General features: G+C 40.7%; 1 protein-coding gene across 1 annotated transcript in view; it reads right to left on the bottom strand.

The window, feature by feature from the left end:
* The window catches only part of LOC122552757 (N-acylethanolamine-hydrolyzing acid amidase-like), a 31,376-nt gene extending 5,190 nt beyond the window's left edge, over positions 1 to 26,186 (bottom strand). Inside the window, exons 1-9 of the mRNA XM_043695690.2 lie at positions 25,945 to 26,186; positions 17,305 to 17,469; positions 15,806 to 15,932; positions 13,328 to 13,418; positions 7,201 to 7,277; positions 5,026 to 5,198; positions 2,143 to 2,205; positions 1,958 to 2,024; positions 509 to 537 (exon numbers count right to left, since the gene is read on the bottom strand). Coding sequence (XP_043551625.2) covers positions 509 to 537; positions 1,958 to 2,024; positions 2,143 to 2,205; positions 5,026 to 5,198; positions 7,201 to 7,277; positions 13,328 to 13,418; positions 15,806 to 15,932; positions 17,305 to 17,469; positions 25,945 to 26,117 — 965 coding nt within the window. The 5' untranslated portion in view covers positions 26,118 to 26,186. The remainder of the gene's footprint in view (positions 1 to 508; positions 538 to 1,957; positions 2,025 to 2,142; positions 2,206 to 5,025; positions 5,199 to 7,200; positions 7,278 to 13,327; positions 13,419 to 15,805; positions 15,933 to 17,304; positions 17,470 to 25,944) is intronic.
* Between the last annotated feature and the right edge of the window lie 264 nt (positions 26,187 to 26,450).

Here is a 26,450-nt window from a genome sequence, read left to right as displayed (position 1 = left end):
ATATCAAATGATTTGAATATGAGGGCCAATTGTAATATTTTCAAGTTTGGAGATGATTGAAAAATTTGTGGAAATATAAATTGTGAAGGGCTTCAAGCTGATTTAAAACCATTATGAATGGATAAAAACTTGCAGATGAAGTGTAATACAAATTCATTTGTGTGTATCCACGTTGGTAAGAGGAACGAAAAGGGAGATTATATCTTAAATCGTGAGAGATTGAAAAGTGGGTCTTAGATATCTTTATTCATACCACAGTGCGAATGGAGTTAGCAAATCAGAAGGCAAATAGGATGTTAGTCTCTGTTGGAAGAGGGCCCAAGTACAGGATCGAATAATTCTTGTTTCAGTTTGTGGTATATTTTCTATTGACCTGTTCAGGGATGTTATGACACAAATTTATAATTTGCGTTTTTGTCATGCTACTCTAAATGCAATTCAGTACTTTGGCAAGTGTCCCCTTTAATTTTTATTAAATAAAATTTGTATACGTCTGAGCAATACTTACTTATTCAATACTGGTTTAACAGTAAGAATCTGAAACATAAAGAATATACTATAAGAATACCTGTTTATTCAAGAAAAACAAAGTACCACAGATGCCAAACACTTGAAACAAAGCTAGACAGTAGGCTAGTCAGTATTCATGGTCAACACTTCTCAATACTGATATCTCAAATTAAAACAAAGAAGGTGGTAATATATCTTAAAACCATCCAGCAACAGGGATGGATGAATTATGTGACTTATAAACAATAATAACTATGAATAAGATGATGTAGCAAATGATTCACATCAAGTAACAGACCGGCTTATTAGATATCAAAGAAATAAAGATGTACATATCACTAAAGAAATGATGGAATTTGGCTGTGAAATTAAAACTGCTGTAAAGAATATGGCAAAAGCCTGAAATTATTAAAGACAGTGCTCAGACTAGGTCTTCTGGTAACTAGGAGGAAAGTGAAACTTTTTTCTTGAAGCTTGTAATGAGCTTTGTTGGAACAGTATATGAGATAGACTGAGGGCAGCATGGGGATGGGGGTGGTATCGGAATTCATGGCAAACTGAGCTTTCCAACACTTGTTCTTTCAACTCACTGAATAATTTTCTGCTTGCACTTTTCTCAAAGCCCTTCACAGTTTTCCGCAACACAGCCATGATTATTTCACTTTCTGCACTTTCCAGAACATCTTCGAAGTCCTGACTACAACACTTAGTGCCTACTAATTACAAGAACTTCCTCCTGAGCTCTAACAGCACCAGCCCATCCAACTGCTCTTGACTCATTGTTGACTCCCTTTCATAGGATGTACATAGTTCAGCTGCCTTTCTAGAAGCAGAGCAAACACTTTTAATGTGGAGTCTGTCTCATAGTTTCACTCCCATCCTATAATCTTTCAAGTCCTCTTTGTGACCCCAAATTGTCCTCATTAATCTATTGAAAACTTTGAAATGAGCCCCTGCCCTCTTGTTAGGCAGAATTGAAACTTACAACTTAGCATCTCTTAGAACTACCTGTTCCAGAAATGTTACCAGCTATGAATTGATGGATTGCATGGCACAAAAAATGGATATGATTAGAGGATTTCATCACATCATTAACATTCCTGAAACTACCAGCCTCTACATGCCAACAATTAGCTTAAAAGTTATATCAATCTCAGCTCCAAGGTTTGCCATGAATATTGACCACTTAAGTAAAGCATCAGAGAGCATTTGGAACAGTTGGTGAGTGTGTAGATAATATTTTTCATAGAGAAGGAAAAGGTATAAGAATTGCTAAGAAAATCACACCGATATGAGAGTCATTTGTAGCCCAAGAATTATCCTTGTCCATTTTCTGTTTTTATTTTCCTCTAACTGATGTTTACAAGTTATCTTTAACAATAATTCCAGACATGAACTTTGCCAATAAATAAATTAAATAGCAGAATTAGCTTCCATTGGTGCTCACCTTTAACAATGCATGTAAATTGATGTTATTTTGACCTGTAGTATTGAGAGCATGCACAGCTGGTGTTCTTAAAAACAGAAATTAATGTTAAGAAAGAGCTAAAACAATATGTAAAACAGAATTGCGAATTTACTTTTTGTTATGTGCAAGTAATTATGCAGATTTAAAGGTCATAAAGGATTTACCTTCGGTCATCGAATGGTGGAGGATTTTTCCAATGATCATAATTTGTTTCCACTCTGTACCACCTAAGGAAATGATAAACAAAACTCACCACAATAATGACAACCACCTGATGAAGGAGCGGCGCTCCGAAAGCTAGTGTGCTTCCAATTAAACCTGTTGGACTATAATCTGGTGTGGTGTGATTTTTAACTTTGTACACCCCAGTCCAACACTGGCATCTCCAAATCATCACCACAATAATGTGCACCCAAGATAAAAGTGAATGAAAACGTAAGCAGCACACTAGGCTAGTGCTCACAGAATTATTGAAATAATAGTGTCCAAATGCTCAATGTAAAATTCTGACTCAGCCAGAACAATAAAACATATAACTCAAAAGCAAAACACTGGATGCTGGAAACCCAAAAGTGCTGGTGAAATGTAAAAGGTCTAGAAGTGTCTAGAGTGAGACAATTAATTAAGTTTGATATTTAAATACACACTAAGAATTTAGAATAGAAAAAGGTAGCCATGTGCACTTTCTTGAAGCATGTAGAGAAATACTGCCAATACCTTAGGCATGGTGGTGTGTGAAGGCAATTCTGTGGGAACCAGGCTAAGAATGTATGCAGTCAAACAGAATAATTTTCACAAGGATGAATAGCATACTTAAGATAATTGTGCCATTTAGAGAGGATGTAACACCACAGTGACAACAATGCATCACGCCTTAATAAGAACATGAAAAGGTATATCTGTAGTGTAGTCTTTTTTATTGATAAAGATATGTTTGCAAGGCTAAGAAAATCAATTACAAGTAAAACAATGTAGCAAAATATAATAGTTATGACAATAAATTATCCAGCCAAACGTGAGGATTTGGGGATGGAATTCTACGGACATTTTATGAAGTGAGTTTTCAAGAAATGCTTGAACAAAATTCGTGGTAACTGTGCCCAAGACTCAAAGCATCTGTGAGAAAAAAACTGAGTAATGTTTTGAGCTTGGCTCTTAGAATTGAAAAGAGATGGAAATGTAGTGGGTTTTATACCCTTGAAAGAAATGGCGAACAGCAAGTGGAATAGAAGGAAGGGCCAGGAGATGCTAGATGGTGAGGGATATTAGAGATCCAAGTGTCACAGAACTAAAGGCAAAGCAAGTGTAATAGTTGTAGACATGAGACAAAGCATAGACCTATAGCTGATGTTAATAGTAGAAAGCAATAGCAGAATGAAGGTCAGCTCTGACTGAAAACAAAAGCATGAAAACAGGAAAACAGAATTCATAGTCTGAAATTGTTAAGCTCAATGTTGAGTCCAGAATGCTAAAACAAAAAATCTTTGGTAAAGTCTTATTTCTCATATTAATAGTTTTCAAAATCTATCAGATTGACTACCCGATTGAAATCTGTTAACAATTTTTTTACGCACTTAATTTTGATACCACAATAAAATCATTTTGTCAATCAATTTATATATTTCCAAAATTCGCTAATCTCTGGGGCAGTTCCAGCAGATTGGAAAACAGCAAATGTGACGCCACTGTTTAAAAAGGGTGGTGGACAGAAGATGGGGAATTATAGACTGGTTAGCTTAACCTCTGTAGTGGGGAAGACGCTTGAGAGTATTATCAAGGAAGAAATAGCAAGGCATCTCGATAGAAACTCCCCTGTAGGCAGACATAGCTTGAAGGGCAGGTCATGCTTAACTAATCTTTTGGAAATTTACGAAGACATTACAAGCAAGGTGGACAACGGGGACCTAGTGGATGTGGTGTACCTAGATTTCCAAAAGGCCTTCGATAAGATGCCGCACAAGAGGCTGCTACATAAGATAAGGATGCATGGTGTTATGGGTAAAGTATTAGCATGTACAGAGGATCGGTTGAGTAACAGGAAGCCAAGAGTGGGGATAAATGAATGCTATTCTGGCTGGCAATCAGTAACTAGTGGTGTGCCTCAGGGGTCAGTGTCGGGGCCAAAATTATTCACAATTTATATAGATAATTTGGAGTTGGGGACCATTTGTAGTGTGTCAAGATTTGTAGATGATACTAAGATGAGTGGCAGAGCAAAGTGTGCTGAGGATTTTTGCAGAGGAACATAAATACTCTAAGTGAGTGGGCAAAGGTCTGGCAGTTGGAATACAATATTAATAAATGTGAAGTCATTATTTTGGTTGGAGTAACAGTAAAAAAGATTATTACTTGAATGGTAAAAAGTTGCAGCATGCTGCTATGCAGAGGGACCTGAGAAAGGGTACACTGGCACTAGAGGGGGTGCGGAGGAGGTTCACTAGGTTGACTCCGGATTTGAGGGGGTTGGCTTATGAGGAGAGACTTAATAGACTGGGATTATATTCACTGGAATTCAGAAGAATGAGGGGGCATCATACAGAAATATATAAAATTATGAAGGGAGTAGATAGAAGTAGAGAGGATGTTTCCACTGGAGGTGAGACTAGGACAAGAGGGCATAGCCTCAAGATTGGAGGAAGCAGATTTAGGACTGAATTGAGAAGGAATTTCTTCACCCAGAGAGTTGTAAATCTATGGAATTCCTTGCCCAGTGAAGTAGTTGACGCTACTTCAGTAAATGTTTTTAAAGCTAAGGTTTTTTTTGAACAATAAAGGAATTAAGTAATACGGTGAGAGCGCGGGTAAGTGGATCTGATTGCACAAAAACATCAGCCCTGATCTTATTGAATGGTGGAGCAGGCTTGACGGGCCCGACGGCCTATTCCTGCTCCTAGTCCTTATGTTCTAATTAAAACAAGATAGGCCATCTCTAGCATTTATTTATTGGAATTTATGGATCAAAGTAATTCATTTTGCTAGTGCTGTTTTTCCACTGTTAATTAAATATCTTTACATAAAAATGTATTATGTGCATATTTGCTACTCACTGTCCATTCATCGGAATCAAAGGCCAGATATCAACAGGCCCACTAAGATTTCTTGTTATAATCACACCTTCAGTTGGTCGAACTCCACCTAAAATGTAGTATACATCAGCAGTGATTGGGGAATAGGCCAACTTCTTCAAAGCTGCTTGGAAATCCCCAGCTTCTAGGAGCGTCTGTAGAGAAAAGAAACATTGCTTCTCTTTATTACATCAAAGTTTTGCAATTTCCCTTTATTGCCAACTTATTAAGACTTTCTATCAGACCTTCGAATTGTTAATCAGCTAGACCTTTAAATTATTAATAACAGAAGCTTAAGCACTTGACAACTTGGTTTCAATAAACATTGAGCCAATGATAAGAAATGGCAGAAAACATAGCTTATAATACTTCATAAAACTATCAATCAAGGTCTACTCTTATAGGATGACCCTTATATAAGGGTCTGGGCTCTCAGATAAGCACGCAGACCCATAAATGGATAACCATGTTGACGTAGCTGGAGTAAACTGTGGTTTTTGCTTGGTTGGTAACAATAGAATCTTCTAATAAGTTAGTTATTTCTTTGGTCTCTTTTATCATTGTCTCAAGGTAAGGAGAGTGAAGAGATGAAAACAATGGCTATTGACACTTATGGTCTAATCGATTGATTGACATTTTTATAGGTTTGTGAATGAGTGTTTTTAAGCACTTTCACACATGCAATTGCTACTAAAGCGTTCATTGTTTCTGAAAGAGCGTATCGTGGTTGATAGTCATGTTGGCCTGGTTAGTATCAGAAGACACTGTGCATGGATGAGGTGGTATTGAATTGGCAGGGGGGTAGGGAGGTGACATGAGAATTATTTATTTTATTCTTTATTCTAGTTCTTTTATTTTATTCATTCAGAGGATGTAAGCATTTTTGCCCATTCCAAATAGTCCTGGAGAAAGTGGTGGTGAGTTGCCTTCTTGAAATGTTGCAGTCCATTCGGTGTAAGCAGACCCAACATTTTGTTAGGAAGGTAGTTCCAGGATTTTCCAGAGGCAATGAAGGAATGGCAATATAATTCCAAGTCAGGATGGTGAGTGACTTAGAGGAGAACTTAGAGTGGCGTTCCCATGCAAGTGCTGCCACTGTCCCTCTAGATGGTGATGATGGGTTTGGGGGCATGTGGTGATGCAGTGTGAAGGCTAGAGGGTCTAATCTGTTTCGGGAACTGAAGTGGGGCTTTTAACCAGCCTGCCTCAGCACTCAGCCATCCCCAAGCTGAATCTCGGATGATAGGCACCACTCCATCCCTTTCCCGAAACGTCGATTTTCCTGCTCCTCAGATGCTGCCTGACCTGCTGTGCTTTTCCAGCACCACTCTAATCTAGACTCTGGTTTCCAGCATCTGCAGTCCTTGTTTTTAACCACTCCATCCCTCCCCAACTTCCCCAGACTGAAATACTGGGTAAAGACATACTTTTAGACAAAGGCAGAACTGCCGAGTCAGGAAATTTCTCGACTTAAGCTACCCACATTGGTAGCAGAAATCTGGCTCTTCACTGCAGTTCTAAGGTTATATAGTGCAGTAGTGAGGGAGTTCTGAGCTGTTGGGAGATGCTGTCTTTCAGATAATATATTAAATACAAGTTCTGACTGTTTTTTCATTTGGATGTCAACAGTCCCATGTTACTATTTGTGAAGAGCAGGGGAATTCACTTGGTAAATTCCTTTAAGCAACATCTAAACAGCTTATCAGATTGTTAGCATTAATACTAAGGGAGGTGATGACCTAGTGGTATTATCTGTAAATTGTTAATCCAGAGACCCAGGTAATAATCTGTAGACCTAGGTTTAAATCCCACATGGTGGAATTTAAACTCAATTTTTTTTAAGAACTCTGGAATTAAGAATGGAATGATAACTATGAAACTATTGCTGTTTACTGCAGAAAAGCCCATCTGGTTCACTAATGTCCTTTCGCGAAGGAAATCTGTTATTTTTGTCATCATAGATGTGATTCCACACTCACAGTAATGTGGTCAACTCTTAACTGCTCTCTGACAATCAGACACAGGTAATAAATACTGGCTTAGCCAATGACACCTACATCCCATGAATCAGTTTAAAAACAAAAGTTCATGTGCCCATATTATGCATACATTGGCTAATAAATAAAACAAAAGCAATAAAAAGAGGGAATCACTTACATCTCTAATCAGCCAGCTCGGAGGAGGGCTTCTTTTGAAAAGAGCAGCAATGACAGTTCTCCACCAATCTCTGTTAACTTTAATTTAAAAAAATTATTGACACATGGCTCTGTATTCTTTATAACGACATGTTGCTTGAACCATAAAATGAGTACAAACAGACTAATGCATGCTGAAGTGCAGGCAAGTCGCAAGAGACTTATATCAGTCCTCTCTGGTATTAAACAATTTGTTATGTGCTTCTGTAAACAGTTAACTATTGTAACATAATTCATGCACAGTAGGCATCTAACAGAATGAAAGAAGTATGAACCTGGGTAGTGATTTGACACAGAATTCAACTTTGGGACTGCTTTCCTTCCACTATGAATTTAGTTTTCATAAATGTAAGATTGTATGTTTTAGTTAAAAATGGAACGATTGGATGATATGCAAAACCAGCACAATTTTGGGTTATAGGTTCACAGGATATCAAAAGTAAGTCCACAAATAACATTTATAAAATCTAATGTAATTCCTGTTAATCTAGTCACATCCATAGAGGATGGAGAATTTTTACATTCCCTGCTAGAAATTAACACAGCACAGGACGTTCTGTTATAACATGCATTTCATCTACTCAAATTCACTGTAATGCAATTGGCGAATTGGGGACGCTATTTCTAAAGCATGAACTTTTAAAATATGTGTTGGCTGTACTGCGATTACAGAGCCAACACTTCAAACGCTGTTTCTAAAGTATGTTTTTCTGTAACGTGGAGTTACACAAGAATGTAACCATCACATTGTAGAAGAACTGACTGGGTAGTGTAAAAATACTCACTAAAGATACTTGAATTTCTTGACATTTCTGACAGTGACACATTTAAAGACAAACTATGATATTAACTGAATTGGGAAGATTTGTTTTTACGAGAACCTGAACTACCAAAGCCAATGTCTTTGATTGCTCTTTCTACCGATACTTTTAGTCCAACAGGTTTATTTGGAATTACTAGCTCTCACAGCACTGCTCTGTGGAGCAGGATCATAAGACACAGAATTTATAGCAAAAGATCACAGTGTCATGCATGCAACTGATAGGATATATTGAACAAACCAGGAAGACTTAACAGCTATCTAGGTGTGCTCAATATATCATTTCAGTTGCATGACACAGTGATCTTTTGCTATATATTCTGTGTCTTATGATCCTGCTCCATAGCTACCTGATGAAGGAGCAGTGCTTCAACAGCTAGTACTTCCAAACAAACCTGTTGGACTATACCTGGTGTTGTGAGATTTATCATTTTGTCCACCCCGGTCCAACAGTTAAATATGGAGTGAAATGAATCCATTGATTTTACACCCACTCCAAAATCTGGTTCCTGGCTAATAAATCCATCTCTTTTCCTGAAAACCATCTGAGACTAAACTAGATTGTTCACAATCTCGGTGTCACCTTTGGCACAGAGGAGAGCTTTTTTTTTAAATTTGGTTGTGGGATGTGGATGCACGAGGTGGGGGGATGGTGGGCTGCCTTCTTGAAACTTCACTACCAACGGCCATGGCTTCAGTTGTCAGGCCCTCAGTTCTGGAATTCTCTCCGCACACTCTTCTGTATCTATACCTTAATTTCTTTTCTTTCTTTCAGGTACTTCTTCAAATCCAAATCTTTAGTTCAGCTTTCGGTTATCCCACTTAATATCTCCATGTGCCTCAATGTGTTTGCTGTTATGGACAAGGCCAGACCTCCTCAAAATATTTTAAGAAGGTTGCCTAGACCCTAATGTTTTCTTACTTTAAAAGTAGATGTGAAGTGGGTTTTCCAGGTGTGATGCAACTGGTCAAATCAGTCTGCTTTAAGCAAAACAGAATTTGTTTATACTACAGTGGATGGATACTATGGTTGGGACACGAACAGAAGAAAATGAAATTTAGAATAAATTAACAGAATCGATACAGCAACTTAACTAATTAACTGTTTCAACATAGTAACATCTCATAAACACACCCCTTGGCAAAAAGGTAAATTCAAACATAGATTCATACAGGCAGGAGGGAACAACATCCAGAGAGATTTCAGAGAAAGTCAGTTAGGACTCATTTACTGAAGCTTAAAACCCTTCTGCACTCAAATATCTTGTGACTGCCACAGCTAAAAAAACTAAAAAAAACTGGCCACTTCCTTCTATTGTTAAACTGTTTTTAAAAACACCTAAAGGCACTTACATTATTGATTCAGGCTAGATCCCTAACCACTTCAGCACCTCTGCCTGTACATTCCTCTCTTCAAAAAAAACCCAGGTCAAAATAACCTTTTTTAAGCTGTTGGTAAAGTTCCAGTTGGCATACTCTATATTGTTAAACCACTTGGGTACGGACAGATAAACAGATTCCCTTTCTTTATTCTCTAGTTGCCTTGTTTAGTGCAACAAGGTTTGTTCTCCTTCTGCACAAAAACACTTCTTTGAGTAGATTCAGAGTTTCTTGCTTTTGATGTCCCTAACTTATTTGGAATGGGGTATAATAGGATGAGGTCCTGATGGTGAAAGATCCCAGTCATTGGAGTACCTGTGGCAGTGTGCCCTGACCACAGTTTTAGAGTCTAGTGCCCCTTCTGATTGTGGGTGATACACTGAAGACCTCAGATGGGTCATGTCCATGTCACCCATGACTCCAGAATATTCTGGCATGAAGTCAGAGTCCTAACCTGACTGGATCTCAGTGGGCAGATGATACCAGGTGAATAACTCGGTCAATTCTCCCACCAACCGTTTTGCAGATACAGTTCTTAGGGCAACAGTTGCTGGGAACAGCTAACCACATCTACAGGATATATTGGTAGCCACTCTTTTCTTTCAGGCAAGGGCTCCATTCAGGAGAAAGTGAGGACTACAGATGCTGGAGATCAGAGTCAAAAGGTGTGGCAGGGAAAAGCACAACCAGTCAGGCAGCATCTGAGGAGCAGGACAGTCGATGAAGAGCTTATGCTCAAAATTTGACTCTCCCGCTCCTTGGATGCTGCCTGACTGGCTGTGCTTTTCCAGGCACAACTTTTTGACTAAGGGTCCACTAACTGCTTGTTGAATGGTTTCCGCAATAGCAGATGCAGGAATCAGAGGTGCAGGTGTTATTGTAGATTGCGGCAAGCTGTCCTACAGACTCTTACTACATCCCTGAGGAGCTGCAGCCAGTAAAAGGCTGGCTGGCTGGGGTATGAGTTTTGTGAATAACGACATGCCCAGCCATTGGAATCTTGTCAGCTAGCCACAATATTTCCTATGGTACATCTGCAGCACCACTACCTGGTGGATCACTGGCCAATCGTCATTTGCAGGTTGACGAGTGAGCTCTCCATTTTCTCATTAGCATCTCACTTTTAATGTTGTGGTATTCAGAGATTGTTTCATCCTTGATTCAGGGTGAGCAAAGTAAGCTAGTTTTTTTTGACAGTGAATCAGGTTATTGGGTTGCTGCCAATGAGGTTCTAGTTATTACCCCTTTGGACTCTTCTAGACTTGCCAAAAGGATTTGAGAAAACCAGATTGGAGGGCCTTCTGATGCAGAGGCACCTCAGCTTTTACTGGCTGAGTTTGAGTGACCACACAGCATGTGACTACACAGTCAGGGAAACTTGCATGTGTTTTCTTTTGCAGCTATTCAGTCTCCCTAACCTCAGCAAACTTCTCGGAGATCACTAGGGATGCTATTACTGTTTATCCCACTAGATTATTGCTGAGGAGATGGATTGATCCTGTCCACAAGTCCACAGGAGTGGGTGCCGTGATCATTAGTCAGGACATTATATTGCACTCCAAGTGCACCTGGTGAAGGGAAATGGGCATGCATCCTCCTGCAATCCCTTTTACCAACACCTTGGCATTTACTGCACTCTCTCGTGGGTAGCCTTTCCCCAGCAGTAGAGTTTGGCTGGGCCTAGTTTCCCTCAGTACCACTACAGGCTTACCCACTTTATCATAGTGATTTGTGGCCACACTTCTGTTGGATAAAAATGTGCGCTTCATTATTAATTTTGCTTGCACTTTGTCGATAATAAACTCACTCTTTTATTAACTCACAGACTACTTTGAATTGGCTACTTTGAAATTAGCAATTAATTTGTTTTGGAAGAACGCGGGTGGTTCAGTAACTAACACTGCTGCCTCACAGTGCCAGGGACCAGGGTTCAATTCCAGCCTTGGGCGACTATCTGTATGGAGTTTGCACATTCTCCCTGTGTCTGCGTGGGTTTCCTCCCAGCATTCAAAGGTTAGGTTAGGTGAATTGGTCATTCTAAATTGCCCATAGTGTTCAGGTATGTGTAGGTTAAGTGCATTAGCCAGGTGTAAATAGGGTAGGGGAATGGGTCTGTGTGGGTGACTCTCTGGAGGATCAGTGTGGATTTGTTGGGCTAAAGGGCCTGTTCCACACTGTAGGGATTCTATGATACTACGAAGACACCCAAAAGCAAGGGTTCCTTTTTAAATTCACTTTGTTTCAAATAACCAGAGTGAATAAAGAGGTTCATCCTTCCTCACCTGGGAGCCTGACAATTTTGAGTATTCCATCTGTAACATAACAACTTGGGGAATCTCACCAAAGATCTCCTTGTAACAGATTGGGGGTTTGTGCTGAGAAGCAAAAGGATGGGAGTGGCAAAATTTTCGGTTAAACCAATTTTGTAAAAAAGACTGAAGGAGACAAATCTAGGTGAGGCAGCGTTTGGAGAGAAAACACAGTTAATGCTTCAAGTCCTGTAAACCTTCTTCCCATAACCCTGGTTGTACAGAAGGTTCTTCCTGTATATCTACTTGTGAAGATGATTTATAGGACTCTAAACATTAACTCTGCTTTCTGACTGCAGATGATACTGAGTTTCTCCAGTTATTTCAGTTTCTGTTTGTCTCAGATCTCCAGTCTTTGTTTTATTACACAAAGAAGTAGAAGCTTCCTCTATCTGTGTGAACAGCTGGCACAGCAGCTAAACTGGCCTGTCCAACATTTCTCGTTATTACTGCACAGACAGCTTTCACGGCAAGTGCCTCAGATTTATTGCCTCTTTTCTGAGATCAGTGCCACCTGATTACGAGTCTGTGAAAAAAAGCTGTCTTAAGTACATATCAGTTATGAAGCATTACATCAACAAATTACTGGTAGAAATGCAATAAACTTTAAATTGTTTCCTCAACCAGATTCTTCCAGTTAGAACAGGGAGGCAGCTATCCTGATCCAAAATAAATCACTTTGGGCTTGAAGGAATTTGCACGCAACATGTTTCAGCCTTAAAAACACACCCAGTTCATTTTTTCGATGCCCTAAAAATTAGTGAGATTTGAACCAAGGAATAAACATTGCATTGTCTGCATAGTTATTAATTTACATTTTTGGCTATTATATGCAATGCATTCTACTTATTCATTTCCCATCTCATTGGCAAAGTTTACTAGTGACAGCTATACCTTCTTTTCTTATGGTGATACATTATAGCACATATATGTCTTACAATATGGATGAATCACAGATTTGCAAATTAGCCTCTAAGTTACAAGTTTTAATTGGAAAATAAAATGTCTACTCTTTGTGTACCACAGAAATTAATTGATTTACCTGCAAAATTGGTCCTCTTTCAGTGAATCTTAACAATCTTGAGCATTTCACAAATGAAATGGAATGTAAAGTCATTTAAACCACTGAAATATAGCCCTACCTTTTAATAAATAAGGTGGGAGGGTTTTCTTTTAATAGAATGCAGAAATTTACACAATTTCAATGTAAGCATATAAATCAGTCAAAATATTGGCTCAAATTTCCAAGTGTCAGCAAAACATAGGCATTGAGTAGAAACACAAGCCAAAATCTAAGAAGTGCCACAGAAATGATTGACTTGTGGTTGTGGCTCAAGTATTACCTGCCCAGGTGGTAGGAAAAATGCAGACACGTTTTTAAGTATACAGTATCATGATTACATTTATTCCAGAGTTAACATACATTAGTTCAAACATTACAAAATTTACATTTTTACGTATTTATTTTGGATCTGGGAGCGAAGGCAAGTGGCTAAATCAAGCTTTAAATATTATAATTGGTAATACTTCTGAAGAGAAGTATAGATACATTAATTTAGAGATCACAAGACTCAACATACCTCTTGCATTTCCAGAGATAGTAAATTTATTTGGTCTTTGTCCAGTCCATAAACCTACAAAGCCAATGAATGTTGTTCCTGTGTAGACAATCTGAAAGAAATAATTTAATGAAAATAAACACACATTTTGGATTTCAACAGTAAAAGGAATAGTACTTTGTTGCAGAGTATGTGGTATAGAGGACAGGCTATGGTCTAATGATTTTATTGCTAGACTATTACTCAAGAATTCAGTTAATGTCCTGGACCACAGCAGATGGTGAAATTTGAATACAATAAAGTTTTAAAAAGGAATTGTGAAACCATTACCAATTATCATATGGCTCACTAGAGTCCTACAGGGAAGGAAATCTGCCACCTTCACCTTGTCAGGCCTACATGTGTGGCAGTTGGAATTTAATTTAAATAAATGTGAGGTGTTGCATTTTGGTAAGGCAACCAAGGGCTGTCCTGATACAGTTGATGGTAGGGCCTTGGGGAGCATGACCAAATAAAGAGATCTCGGGGTGCAGGTTTATAGTTTATTAAAATTGGAGTCACAGGTAGACAGACTGATGAAGAAGGTGCTTGATATGTTTGCCTTCATTGATTAGAACATTGATTATAGGAGTTGAGATGTCATGTTGTGGCTGTATAGGACATCGGTGAGGCTACTTTTAGAATACTGCATACATTTCTGGTTGCCTTTTTATAGGAAGGATGTGATTAAATTTGGGAGGGTGCAGAAAAGATTTACGAGGATAATGTTGGGACTGGAGGGTTTGAGTTATAGGGGGAGGCTGAAAAAGCTGTGCTATGTTTCCAGAGCATTGGATGCTGAGGAATGACTGCATAGAGGTTTATAAAATCATAAGGATAGGGTAAATGGATAGGTAACGGTCTTTTTCCTAGGGGGGGGAAACCCAAAACTAGACAACATAGGTTTAAGGTGAGAGGGGAAAGATTTTAAAAGGACCCGAGGGCAAACTTTTCACACAGGGGGTGGTGCATGCATGGAATAAGCTGCCAGTGGAAGTGGGAGGAGACGGGTACAATTACAATATTTAAAAGGCACCTGGATGGGTATATGAATAGGAAGGGTTTAAGAGGGATATGGGCCAAGGGCCTGCAAATGGGATTAGTTTATGTTGGGATGTCTGGTCAGTTGGACCTGATTCAACAAAGCACCCGAAATAAAGTCCAGCGCAATTAGTCATTTTTAATCTGTTCAAAATTTACACTTAAAAGAAATCTTGAGTACATGTGTACCTCCATTTCAAAGAATAGGTTTTTACTTGTTTCATATGAATGAACAAATTTCTCTAATCTTTGTTAGATCCCAAGTGAAGTAATTTGGTTACAAGTTAGTTTTGGACACAAAACTGCCTTGGGTTTGACAGAAGTTGTCAATAAAACACCATTTAATTTCACACTGATGCATTGAATGTTATCCCAAAATTGGAAATTCATGGACATTTCTGGGTAATGGCGAGAAGAGTTGTAGTCATAAGCAAGACATGCTGTATATCTAACCTTGAAGAGTTGATTCCCCAGCACTCACTCATACAGCACTGAAACAAAGTGCTGGGGAATCATTCAGCCTATCAAACCTTTGCCAATGTTTCTTTTCTCCACCCCATTCATGTTGAATGCCATTCTCCACATAATTTTCTGGTACCTCTACTTCAGGTAACTAATTCCCTTTTAAAACATGCCAGCAGTATCCATTTCAATCTGCTTCTGGCAAGAAATTCAATGTTTTAAGCAGCTTCATGCAAGAAATCTTTTTTTTTCCTAGCTTCTCCATTAATTTTTTTTTCATTTGTTCATGCAGGTAGACATACATGGAAAAGCCAGAATTTATTGGGCATTTGCAACTGCTCTGAGAAAATGACAGTTCTTTAAATCATGTTTTCTTATTGCCTACCACATAGGATCAAAGGACTTATGTTATTGACCTATTTTTACTTTTCATAAACATGACTGATCTTTAATGTCATTCCCTCAACAAACCTTGACTCCTTTATCTTTCAAAAATCTCTCTCACTCAGCCCTGAATAAACTGAGTGGTCCAGCTTCCACTGCTCTTCAGGGAGGAGAACTCCACAGACAAATGGCTGGCTGCAAGAAAAATTCTCAACATCTCCATCTTAAATTGGAAGGTTTCTTAGATTTAAACTGTATCCTCAAGCTTTTCAGATCCTCTCATGCTTCAATAAGATCACCTGTCATTATTCTAAACTGGCATTAGGGTTGATCTTCATAAACTTGAAAATCTTCTCTGCAACCATCTCAAGTTTAAGAAAAAGCCTTAATTTGTTTTAAGCCTGACCTCTGCATACAAAATGATCTTTTCTGTTGATAAGAATAGAAATTCCCAAAATGTATCTGTAAAGTATATATTAGAACTAGCATAGCAAACTGAGATATTTAAATACATTTTTAAAGCACATTATCTTTTTAAGCATCCATATATCATAATATTAATGCAGTACCCACCTGACCATTCTTGACAAATTGTAGGTCAACTGTGAGCGATCTTAAAGCATCACTGAATGCATAATCCAGATTTCTACCATGGTAAATGTTTCCTTTTGTGTCTTGGACAACAATACTGGTGCAAAAGCTGAGGACAATGATATGAGTTACCCATCAATCCAGAGATCAAACATTTCATTAGTGACATCACAACATTTAGAGTTGTCAGTGTAGCCAAACCCTGACAGCGGCTTAATTTACAAAATGATGAACAAATAATCAAGTGTGGTCATATCATGGGTGGTCAAAAGCTTGTTCAATGAGGTGAGTTGAAGGAGGAGAGGAAACTACAGAGGTAGAATTGTTCAGGCAGAGAGTGGTTCCTAGCTGTTAGTTATGGCAGGGCAAAGCCAGAAGGTAATCCAAGGCTTCAGCCAGAGGTACGGAGTCATGTACAGAGTGCATTTTATTTTGGTTGTATATAAGTATCTTCCCATAAGCAGGATACAAAGTCTTTGACTGGTGTGCTAGCTCACATTCCATGTTCCATTGAACTAATGTTCCCTATGAAACAGCAGTACAGAGAACTTCTACTCAACATCTCTGCTTGTGCACATAAGAGGAAATAAAGTCTCTTGGCTGTTGCTGAAAATAAGGTCACTTTCGATGGAAAGTGGATGAACTCTTTTCAGTTAAGTGCAAAACCAAGAATCTCCAAACAGCTACTTTATAGCCAAAGGCAGCGCTACTGGAATGATCCACCTTAACAGCCATGTTTCATCACAGACAAGCTAAAGACCGAATCATACTTTTGTTTTTACTTTTACTTCTTGGAGTCATCTCTCATTTCTAACCTGAATGTACATGTGTCATATTTTATTATCTTTTCTCTTGTTTTAGTAGTGAATAAACTCAAAGATACAGGAGAACACCATGACCTGCAAGTTCCCTCCAAGTCACTTACCATCCTTACTTGGAAATATATTGTTATTTCACATCAATCCCACCTACTTAATTTGGCTGTTTTTAAAACATTAACATATTGAGGCTGGGAAAAGGTACCAACAAGAGAAGTGATCCTTTTTAAACTAACTTTATGACCAAGAGAGTGGTTGAGCATAAAATGGGAGCCAATTCATCCCACTTCTCAGGGGTATCCCATCTAGAGTCATAACAACTGGGGACCATTGTCTTTGGATTAGTCAAAACAACTTGTTCCTATCAGACTTAATCCTTCACTCTTAGAATGTAAGCAATTTGCTGTAATGCCATTAGTATTAGCTGACTCTATAATATCCTCCAAAAACATTTTAAAAATCCTGCCTGGGAATACAAAGGCAATGAAAACTAATACGAATGCTCCAAAATAAGAGTGAAAATAGATCCAATTCCTACATGGTGAAGAGTAACTGACTTTGATTTCCTTTGTAAGGCAAGCTAAAGTAGTTAAGGTGTGAAATTGATCAATGTTTAATGGTTTGGTTCTTAACACGTAGATTCTCATATCAAAGAACACCTACCTAGAAAGTTCATAAGCAAGATTGATAAGAAGTCCTTCTCCAAGGCTTAAATCTAGTGCTTTACTTAGTCCTTGAATTTCTGTTTCATAGGGTTGTGGTAATATCCAGCTGAGCTGGTGTGCCAGAAGTTCAATGATGGAAACCACCCATTTTGGAGCGATAGAGCTGAAACAAAAGTTAATTGTTTCAAGATATTTGTCACAAATGTTATTTAAACAGTTGAAATATAAATTTATTTATCTCCTTTATTTTATCTCTGTCCCAAAAGCTAAAATCCTGTCTCCCTGGCACACCAAAAGATTTTCTTAGTTTACTTTATCCAAAGCTGTCTACCTTAATTTTGTCTACTTTAATAAAATCTCCAAGGAGAACAACCCCAGCTTCTCCAACCAATAAAAGCAAAATATTGCAGATGCCAGAAATCTAAAGTAAAAACAGATAGTGCTGGAGAAACTTAGCAGGTGTGACAGCATCTGTGGAGAGAGAAACAGGAGTTAATATTTCAAGTCCAGTATGGTTCTTCTTTGGCAAACACTAAGAAGGAGATCAAAAGCAATGAAGATGGACAAGTTGAAAGATTAAACTGGAAATCAAATCAAATAGGAGGGCAGAACTTCTTCAAGGGGGCATTCCTGAAGGGAAGTGGGAGAGAACTAAATATTAAATAAATGCCAAATACTGCAGATGCTGGAAATCTGGAATAAAAAGTGGAAGTGCTGGAGAAACTCAGCAGATCTAGCAGCATCAGTGGTGAGAGAAACAAAGTTAATGCTCTGACTCCAGTATTTCTACAATCTAATTTTGTTACTAAATTCCCTCAATGCTGGTACCATCTCAGTTATCTCCTTTGCAGACTCTCAAAGCCCTTCCAATCCTTTGGAGACCAGGCCTGAGAGTTTGGAAACATATTGCTAACACTCGCACACGATCATTATCAAATGCTGGACAATAGCTCACATGGAACAAGTGCAAATCTAGATGCAGAACCATTTCTAGGCTAGGGCAAATCAGGGCGATTTCCACTTGTGCTGTCACTGAGACCTTAAACATTTGGGCAGAATTGGAAATCAGCAACGTTAAACCTGCAGACATCGAGACCTTTGTTCTCAGAATGGAAGGAAAAGCTGTAGAGTCCTCGGTGTGGGGTAGCCACACAGTGTGACTTGCCTGGGGAACAGGAATGGAGTGCAATTTGCCTCTGGGGATTGGGACACAGCATCATTCATGTCAGCAGAGGGGGAAATAGTATGAGTTGTCCCCCGAGGAGAGAGGAGGAGAAATGGTGATTCTCTCCTGGGAGCGGAGGGACAATGTGATTTAACCTGGACTCCGTACTTCACTCGAGATGGTTCTGCCTCGAGGCTTCAGGAAAGTAAAATCTCATTGCTGTCTCTGGTGGAGAATTCCAAATGCAGTACTGATCATAATAAATTACTGACCATTGGCAAGGCTGCTTGCTCCGAGTGTCATTGAGTGAATGGGTGAAGGGAGAAATTGTGGAAGGAGTCAACAAAAAACAATGAAGAGTAGTGCAATCCTTTATCTCCATTTTAACTTCCTTGACTCCTGCTAAAAAACACTAATCTCAGACATAAACGGCTGTCCCTTATTTTTAAACTTTGTCCATGACTCTAGATTCTCCAAACAGGGGAAACATCTTACCTACATCTACCCTGTATATATCTTTATGTATTTTGTTGATTTCAATGGGATCCACTCTCCTGGGGACAGATCTGGGTGAAACTATGTTGAACATCCTCAATGAAAATCTTATCATTCCTGAAATAAGGAGACCAAAACTGAACACAATACTCCAGGGGGAGGTCTAACTAAGCTCCTGCAGAATTGAAGCAAGATTTCGGTTTGTTGCTTTCAGTAACACATTGACAAGGTCTCAACCGAAGTCACTGCCAATCTAGACTTTCCAGTCTCTCACTATTTCAGAAATACATTTCAGACCTCAGCTTTTAAACGTGAATAGCCTCACATATCGTACATTATATTCGATCTGCACATTCTTGGTCGGATCCTAAAGGACACAGCTGCTTGATTGGGTCTGAAGCATGTGGTGAGGGAACCAACAATAGGGAAAATATATTTGACCTCATCCTTACCAATTTACTGACTGTAGGTGCATCTGTCCATGACAGTATCAGTAACAGTGACCAGTGCACTGTCCTTGTGAAGATGAAGTCCTGACTCCATATTGAGAATAATCTCCATCGTATTGTGTGGCACTGTCATTATGCTAAATGGCTCAGATTACAAACAGATCTAGCAACTCAAAACTGGCTTCCATGAGGCATTGTGGGCCAGCAACAGCAGCAGAATTGTATCCAGCACAATCTGCAATTTCATGGCCTGTTTATCCCCACTCAACCATTATCATCAAGCCAGGGGACCGACCCCGATTCAATGGAGAGTGCAGGAGGGCATGCAAGGACCAGCGCCAGGCATACCTGAAAGTGAGGTGTCAACCTGGTGAAGCTACCAAACAGAACTACTTGCGTACCAAATGGTAAAAGCAGCAAGTGACAGACAGAACTAAGTGATCCCATAACCAACAGACCAGATCTAAAGTCTGTAGTCCTGCCACATCCAGTTGTCAAGGTGGTGGACAATCAAACAACTAACTGGGGAAGGTGGCTCCACAAATATCCCCATTCTCAATGATGGAAGAGCCCAGCACATCAGCGTAAAAGACAAGGCTGACGTATTTGCAGAAATCTTCAGTTAAATTGCCAAGTGATGATCCATCTTGGCCTCCTCCAGTGGTCCCCAGCATCAGCGATACCAGTCTTCAGCTGATGTGCTTCAATCAGTGTAATATCAATAAACGTTGGAGACACTGGGTCATTGACAACATTCCAGCAATAGTACTGAAGACTTGTGCTCCAAAGCATGCCACTCTCCTAGCCTTGCTATTCCAGTACAGTTACATCACTAGCATCTAGACAACAATGTGGAAAATTGCCCAGTTATGTCCTGTACATAAAAAGCAGGATAAATCCAACCAGGCCAACTACTGCCCCATTTGTCTACTCTCAATCATCAGTGAAGTCATGGAAGCTGTCATCAAACAGCCACCCACTCAGCAATAACCTGCTCAATGATGTCCAGTTTGGGTTCTGCCAGGGCCACTGAGTTCCTGCCCTCATTACAGCCTTGGTTCAAACATAGAAAAAAAGAGCTGAATTCCAGAGGTGAGGTAGGAGTGACAGATCTTGGCATTAAGGCTGCATTCAACCAAGTGTGACATCTAGGAGCCCCAGCAAAACTGGAATCAATGGATATCAGAGGGCAAACTCTTCGCTGGTTGGTGTTATACCTGGCATATAGGGAGATAGATGGTCATGGTTGTTGCAGGTCAGTCATCTCAGGTTCAGGACATCTCTCACAGGAATTTTTCTGTGTAGTGTCCAGGCCCAACCATCTTCGACTGCTTTATCAATGACCTTCCTTCCATCAAAAAGTCAGAATTGGAGATGTTTGCTGATGATTGCACAATGTTCAGCACAATTTGTAACTCCTCAGATATTGAAGCAGCTCATGTTCAAATGCAACAAGACCTGGACAACATCCAAACATGGGCTGACAAGTGGTGCCACACAAATACCAGGCTATGACCATCACCAATAAGCGAAAATCTAACCACTGCCCTTTGACATTCGATGGTGCTACCATCACGGAATCTCCCACTATCAACATCCTGGGGGGAGGGGGTGTTACCACTGACCAGAAACTCAACAGGATTTGTCACATAAACACAGTGGTTACAAGAGCAGGTCAGAGGCGAGGAATCCTGCAGTGAGGAACTCACCTCCTGACTCCCCAGAGCCTGTCCACCACCTACAGGCACTAGTCAGGAGTGTGATGGAGTACTCCCCACTTGTCTGGATGAATACAGCTCCAACAACACTCAAGGAGTTTGACAGCATCTATGAAAAAGCAATCTGCTTGATTGGCATCACATCCACTCCCTCCACCACTGATGCTCAAGATGCACTGCAGAAATTCACCAAAGATCCTTAGGCAGCACCTTCCAAACCCACAACCACATCCATCTAGAAGGACAAGTGCAGCAGACACACCCTCAAGTTCCCCTCCAAGCCACTCACTATTCTGAATTGGAAAATATATCACCATTCCTTCACTGTCGGTAGGTCAAAATCCTTGAAATCCCTCCCTAAGTGCATTGTGGGTCTACCCGGAGCAGGTAGACTGCAGTGGTTCAAGAAGGCAGCTCACTACCACTTCCTCAACAGCAACTAGGAACGGGTAATAAACGCTGGCTAGCCAGCAATGCCGACATTCCACAAAAATGAATCTTAACAAAAAATGAGGAGATAGTGACTTTTAATTTGTAATGGACAATAGGGTTATAGGAGTGAGGAAGAAAGTGGAACTGAGGCTGTGATGAGATCACCCATAACCATATTAAATGGTGGAGCGGGCTCAAGGAGCTGAGTTGTCTACTTCTGCTTCTCGTTTGTACGTTCTAATCTTCCTCACTGAAAACAGACATAATCATTTAGCATCACTGGCATTTCTCTGCTCCTCATAAAAAATTCGCCCTGACTCAGTTTTAATGGTCCCACATTCGTATTACCCAAACATTTCATTTTTACATACCTTAAAACATTTTGTGGTTAATTTTTATTAACTTTTTGCTAGATTGCTTCCATATTGTATTCCTTTCTTTAGCTGTTTCTTGGTCCTCCTTTTCTGTACTCTGAAAACTTTTCAATACTCAGATTCATTACTGTTTCCAGCCACTTCATAAGCCTTTCCTTTTAATCCCCACAATTCTTAACTTCCTTTGTCAGCCACAGCTCACTGACCTTTGTTTGGTTTTTGCACCTTGAAGGAATCTATAGTTGCTATTAGCCATATAACAGTCCTTTAAAGATTGTCCATTGCCTATATAGTCATGCCTTTTAATGTATTTTAATAATTCACCTCAGCCAACTTGTGCCTGAAGCTTTCATAATTACCCTTATTAAATTTAATACCCTTGCTTCAGGTTGAACTGCCTCCCTTTCAAACATAATATAAAATTCTATCATAGTGTGGCCACTCATCCCTAAAGATTCTTTTCTGTCAAGATTATTAACGATACATTTTTCATCGCATAATACTAAATCGAGAATTGCCTCTCGGTGGCCCTTTAACATACCACTCTAGAAAATCATCCCTATATTTCAGAAACTGATCCTCCGCACATTTAGTGCTCAATTGGTTTACCCAGTCTATATGCAAGTTGGGGTCACCCACCATTACAGTGCTGCACATGCTACATTCTTCTCTACCACCACGATTTGATGGTCTGTAAATAACGTCAATACCTGCTGTCCCTTCTGGTTTCTTAGATCCACCAAATAGTTTCCACACATTGTTCCTCCCTTACTAATGTACCAATCCTGTCAATTATTATCAGTGCAACTCCAGCTCCACTTCCTGCTTCTCTGTTCCTCCTTAAATGTTGAATATCCTTGAAAGTTCAGTGATAACTACGCAGCCATGTTTCTGTAATGGCAATTAGATCATAACCATTTACTGCTATTTTTGCCTTGAGATAATCTATCGAGTTGTGAATGCTACATGCATTCAGATAGAGAATCCTTTGTCTTTTTTGATATCATTCTACTTTCAAAGTGTACTCGATGCTTGGCTTGGTTTCTCTTATCTTCCCACTTCCTTCCCAGTTTTTCTACTCCCTGTTACCACTTAAATTCCCTTCTAATTTGGGGTAGGTACTGTTGCTGACACTGGATTGGTGGGGTAACAGCACACATATTGGGTTCCAGATCCTCTACATCATTGCATCCAGCAGAGAGTCTGTTAATGTGCATGTGCACAGAACAGGCGCAACATCGAAATGGGAATTGAACAGGCCTGCGAGAGAGATCAGGTCAGAGAGAGGGAAGGGGCTCAGATGGTGGGTAAGAGATTGGTCAGAGAGATCTCTTCCACATTGCCAGCCTGATCCTCCCGTTCCAAGCCCAAACCTATTCCCCCACTCCCTGATCTCTTTCCGACTCTCACCAGGTCCTTGCCCACTCCCCGCCCTGTTCATAGCTACACCTGTTAATGCACATGCTCATATTTGTAGGCAATAGCATACATGCTCCACAGTGTCAGCTAATCCAGTCTTTGGCTTAGAATTATGGAATCCCTATTGTGCTGATACAGGCCATTCAGCCCATTGATTCTGCACCAACCCTCCAAACAGCATTATACTTGGACCCATCCCACCCCACCATATCCCAGTAATCCAGCATTCCCCATGGCTAACCCACTTATTTTGCACATTCCTGGACACTATGGACAATTTCTGCGTAGCCAATCCATCTAACATGCACGTCTTTGGATGGTGGGAGAAAATCGGTGCACCCGGAGGAAACCCTCTGCAGACACGCGGAGAATGGCAAACTCCACACTGTCACCCCAGGCTGGAATCAATCCCGGGTCCCTAGCATTGTGACTAGGAGACAATAAGGATTGCAGATACTGGAAGTCAGAGTCAATTGATGCAAAGCTGGAAGATCACAGCAGGTGAGACAGCATTCAATGAGCAGGAAAGTCAATGTTTTGGGCCGAAACCTTCATCAGGATTGGAAAGGGAGAGGGAGCTCAGAAATACATAGAGAGAGGGTGTTGGGGCAGGGTGGGGGTGGGTGGGATGGTGGAAAGGTGGATGTAGGTAGGGAGTTATTGTGATTGGTCATTGGGAAGGGTGGAGTGGATAGGTGAGTAGGATGGATAGGTTAGGTACAGGGAGGTGAGGAGGAGGGTTGGGGCTATACCTGGGATAAGACTGGGGGAGGAGAGACTTTGAAGTTGGTGATGGAAGAGCCATGGAACAGTCCCTCTTCCCCAAAGACATTGGTACCATCCCATACCTCTTCCTCCGCTATAGTGATGGTTGCACGAGGAGCTTAAGCAGTTCAGTAACTTTGCCAATGCTTTCCACCCCACCCTCAAGTTCAACTGGACCATTTCTGACACCTCCCTCCCCTTCCTAGGCCTGTCTGTCTCCATCTCTGGAAACCGACTCACCAATGATATCGATGTCAAAACCACCAACTCCCATGTCTACCTCAACAACACCTCCTCTCACCCACCCTCCTGCAAAATTGCTATCCCATACTCTCAAATCCTCCACCACACCTGCTCCAGGATGGGGGAATTTCCACTCCAGGGACATTCCAGATATCCTCCTACTTTAGGGACTGTAGTTTCCCCTCCTAATTAAGGATGCCCTCACCCACATCTCCTCCATCTTCCGCAGTTCTGCCTTCAAATCCCTTCCCCCCAACAACAAAAAGAATAGAGTCATCTTAGTCCTCACACACCATCCCAACCACAGAATCCACTACATTATTCTCCAACATTTCCACCTCCTACAATCAGACCCCAGCACCAAGAATATTTTTCCTTCCCTACCTCATCTGATATCCATAGGGAACGCACACTCCATGACTCCGTCAATTCTACACTCCCCATCAACTTCTCCACCACACCAGTACCTCCCCCTGCAACCACAAGAGGTGGAACACGTACCCACACATGTCCACTCTCACCTCCATCGAAGGCAGCAGCGATTCATCTGCACTTCATCCAACCTGATCTATTGTATCCATTGCTCCCAGTGTGGTCTTCTCTATATCGAATAGACCAAACACAGATTCAGGGACGGTGCTCTGTGGGCATCAACCAATCCAACCTTCCGGTTGCCATCCATTTTCATTCCCCCTCCCATTCCCCTGGCTACCAAGTCCATCCCTGGCCTCCTCCGCTGTCAGAGTGAGGCCAAACGGAAATTTGAGGAACAATGCCTGATATTTCACCTGGCAAACCCAGTGGCCTCAATATTGACTACACCAGCTTCAAAATCCCTCCACCTCCCCCAGCCTTATCTCAAATCCAGCCCTCCCCTTCCTCCTCACTTCCTTGACCTGACCCAACCTGTTCATCTTCCTACTCATCTAGCCACTTCCCACTGACCAATCACAATAACCCTCTACCTGCATCCACCTATCACCATCCCACCTGCCCACCCGGTCCCCTTCTGGGCTCCCTCGTCAGTCCCTAGAAAGGATCAGGTACGAAAAAATTGACTTTCCTGCTGCTGTGCTTTTCCAGCTTCACATCTATTGTCCCTGGCACTGTGGGGGCAGCAGAGCTAACCCCTCACATTCCCATTCCCCCACGAGAGGCCAGTTTAAACCAACCTGCCTAACAGCACTAGCGCCTCCCCCTGGGCATCCTTGTTTAAGCCAGACACAGCACAAACAAATAAATAAAAGCCGAAAGAACTGCGGATCCTGTACATCAGAAACGGAAGCAGCAATTGCTGGAAAAGCTGGCTGTATCTGTGGAGAAAAATCAGATTTAATGTTTCGGTCTGAACAAAGACTCGAAACATAGATAATAATAAAAAAAAATTCAGGTAAAGAAGAAATGAAAGAAAATAAGGGAACAACAAACTGGAAACTGATAAAACTGCATCACAGCATAAAACGAATGAATTCCCCGTTAATAGAAATGAAAGCGATCAGAGCAGCTCAGTGTAAGTGCGTAAACACCAATGGAGCCCGCACTGAGACTGAGGCAGAGTCTGTCACTACCGCCTCTTACCCGATTACATGCTGCATGATCTTACGGAGCTGCGCCGCATCGTAATGTTTCAGCACCGGCTCCCAGCGCTGCTCAGCGGGCACCTCCAAACTCACATTGAAACGCGGAGGAGAAAAATCCCCCCTGTCAATGGGGAATAAACAGAATAACAGCAAGTGCAAATACAACAACATTTTTAACAGCCACAGGAAGCAGATCGTGTTAACTCCGGCTCAGCAACAGCGAAGTTTCACTTTGATCCAGAGCCTCTTGTGACAGGAAGTCCAACCCTTCCCTTGTACAACTTTGCCCAAGAGCCTCCCCTAACTTTAAGACTTATTGTTTACTGGGTGCGGAGTGCACTCGCTCCTGGAGTGAGAGTGTTATCTGATGGTCGTTGGAGAAGCTCCTTTGTCCTTTGAGGGGAACACACTACGTATGCACAGTTAGCAACCGAGTACAGACAACAAAACTGACCAGCGGCTCAAACCAAAACAACTAGAATACAAACAGGGTCAAATGTGCTA

This window comes from Chiloscyllium plagiosum, unplaced genomic scaffold, assembly GCF_037043375.1.
Source record: "Chiloscyllium plagiosum isolate Xiang-an unplaced genomic scaffold, Cpla_swu_hap1 HiC_scaffold_1, whole genome shotgun sequence".
In the NCBI taxonomy this organism is placed as follows: domain Eukaryota; kingdom Metazoa; phylum Chordata; class Chondrichthyes; order Orectolobiformes; family Hemiscylliidae; genus Chiloscyllium; species Chiloscyllium plagiosum.
This window is presented reverse-complemented; position numbering and strand designations above follow the sequence as displayed.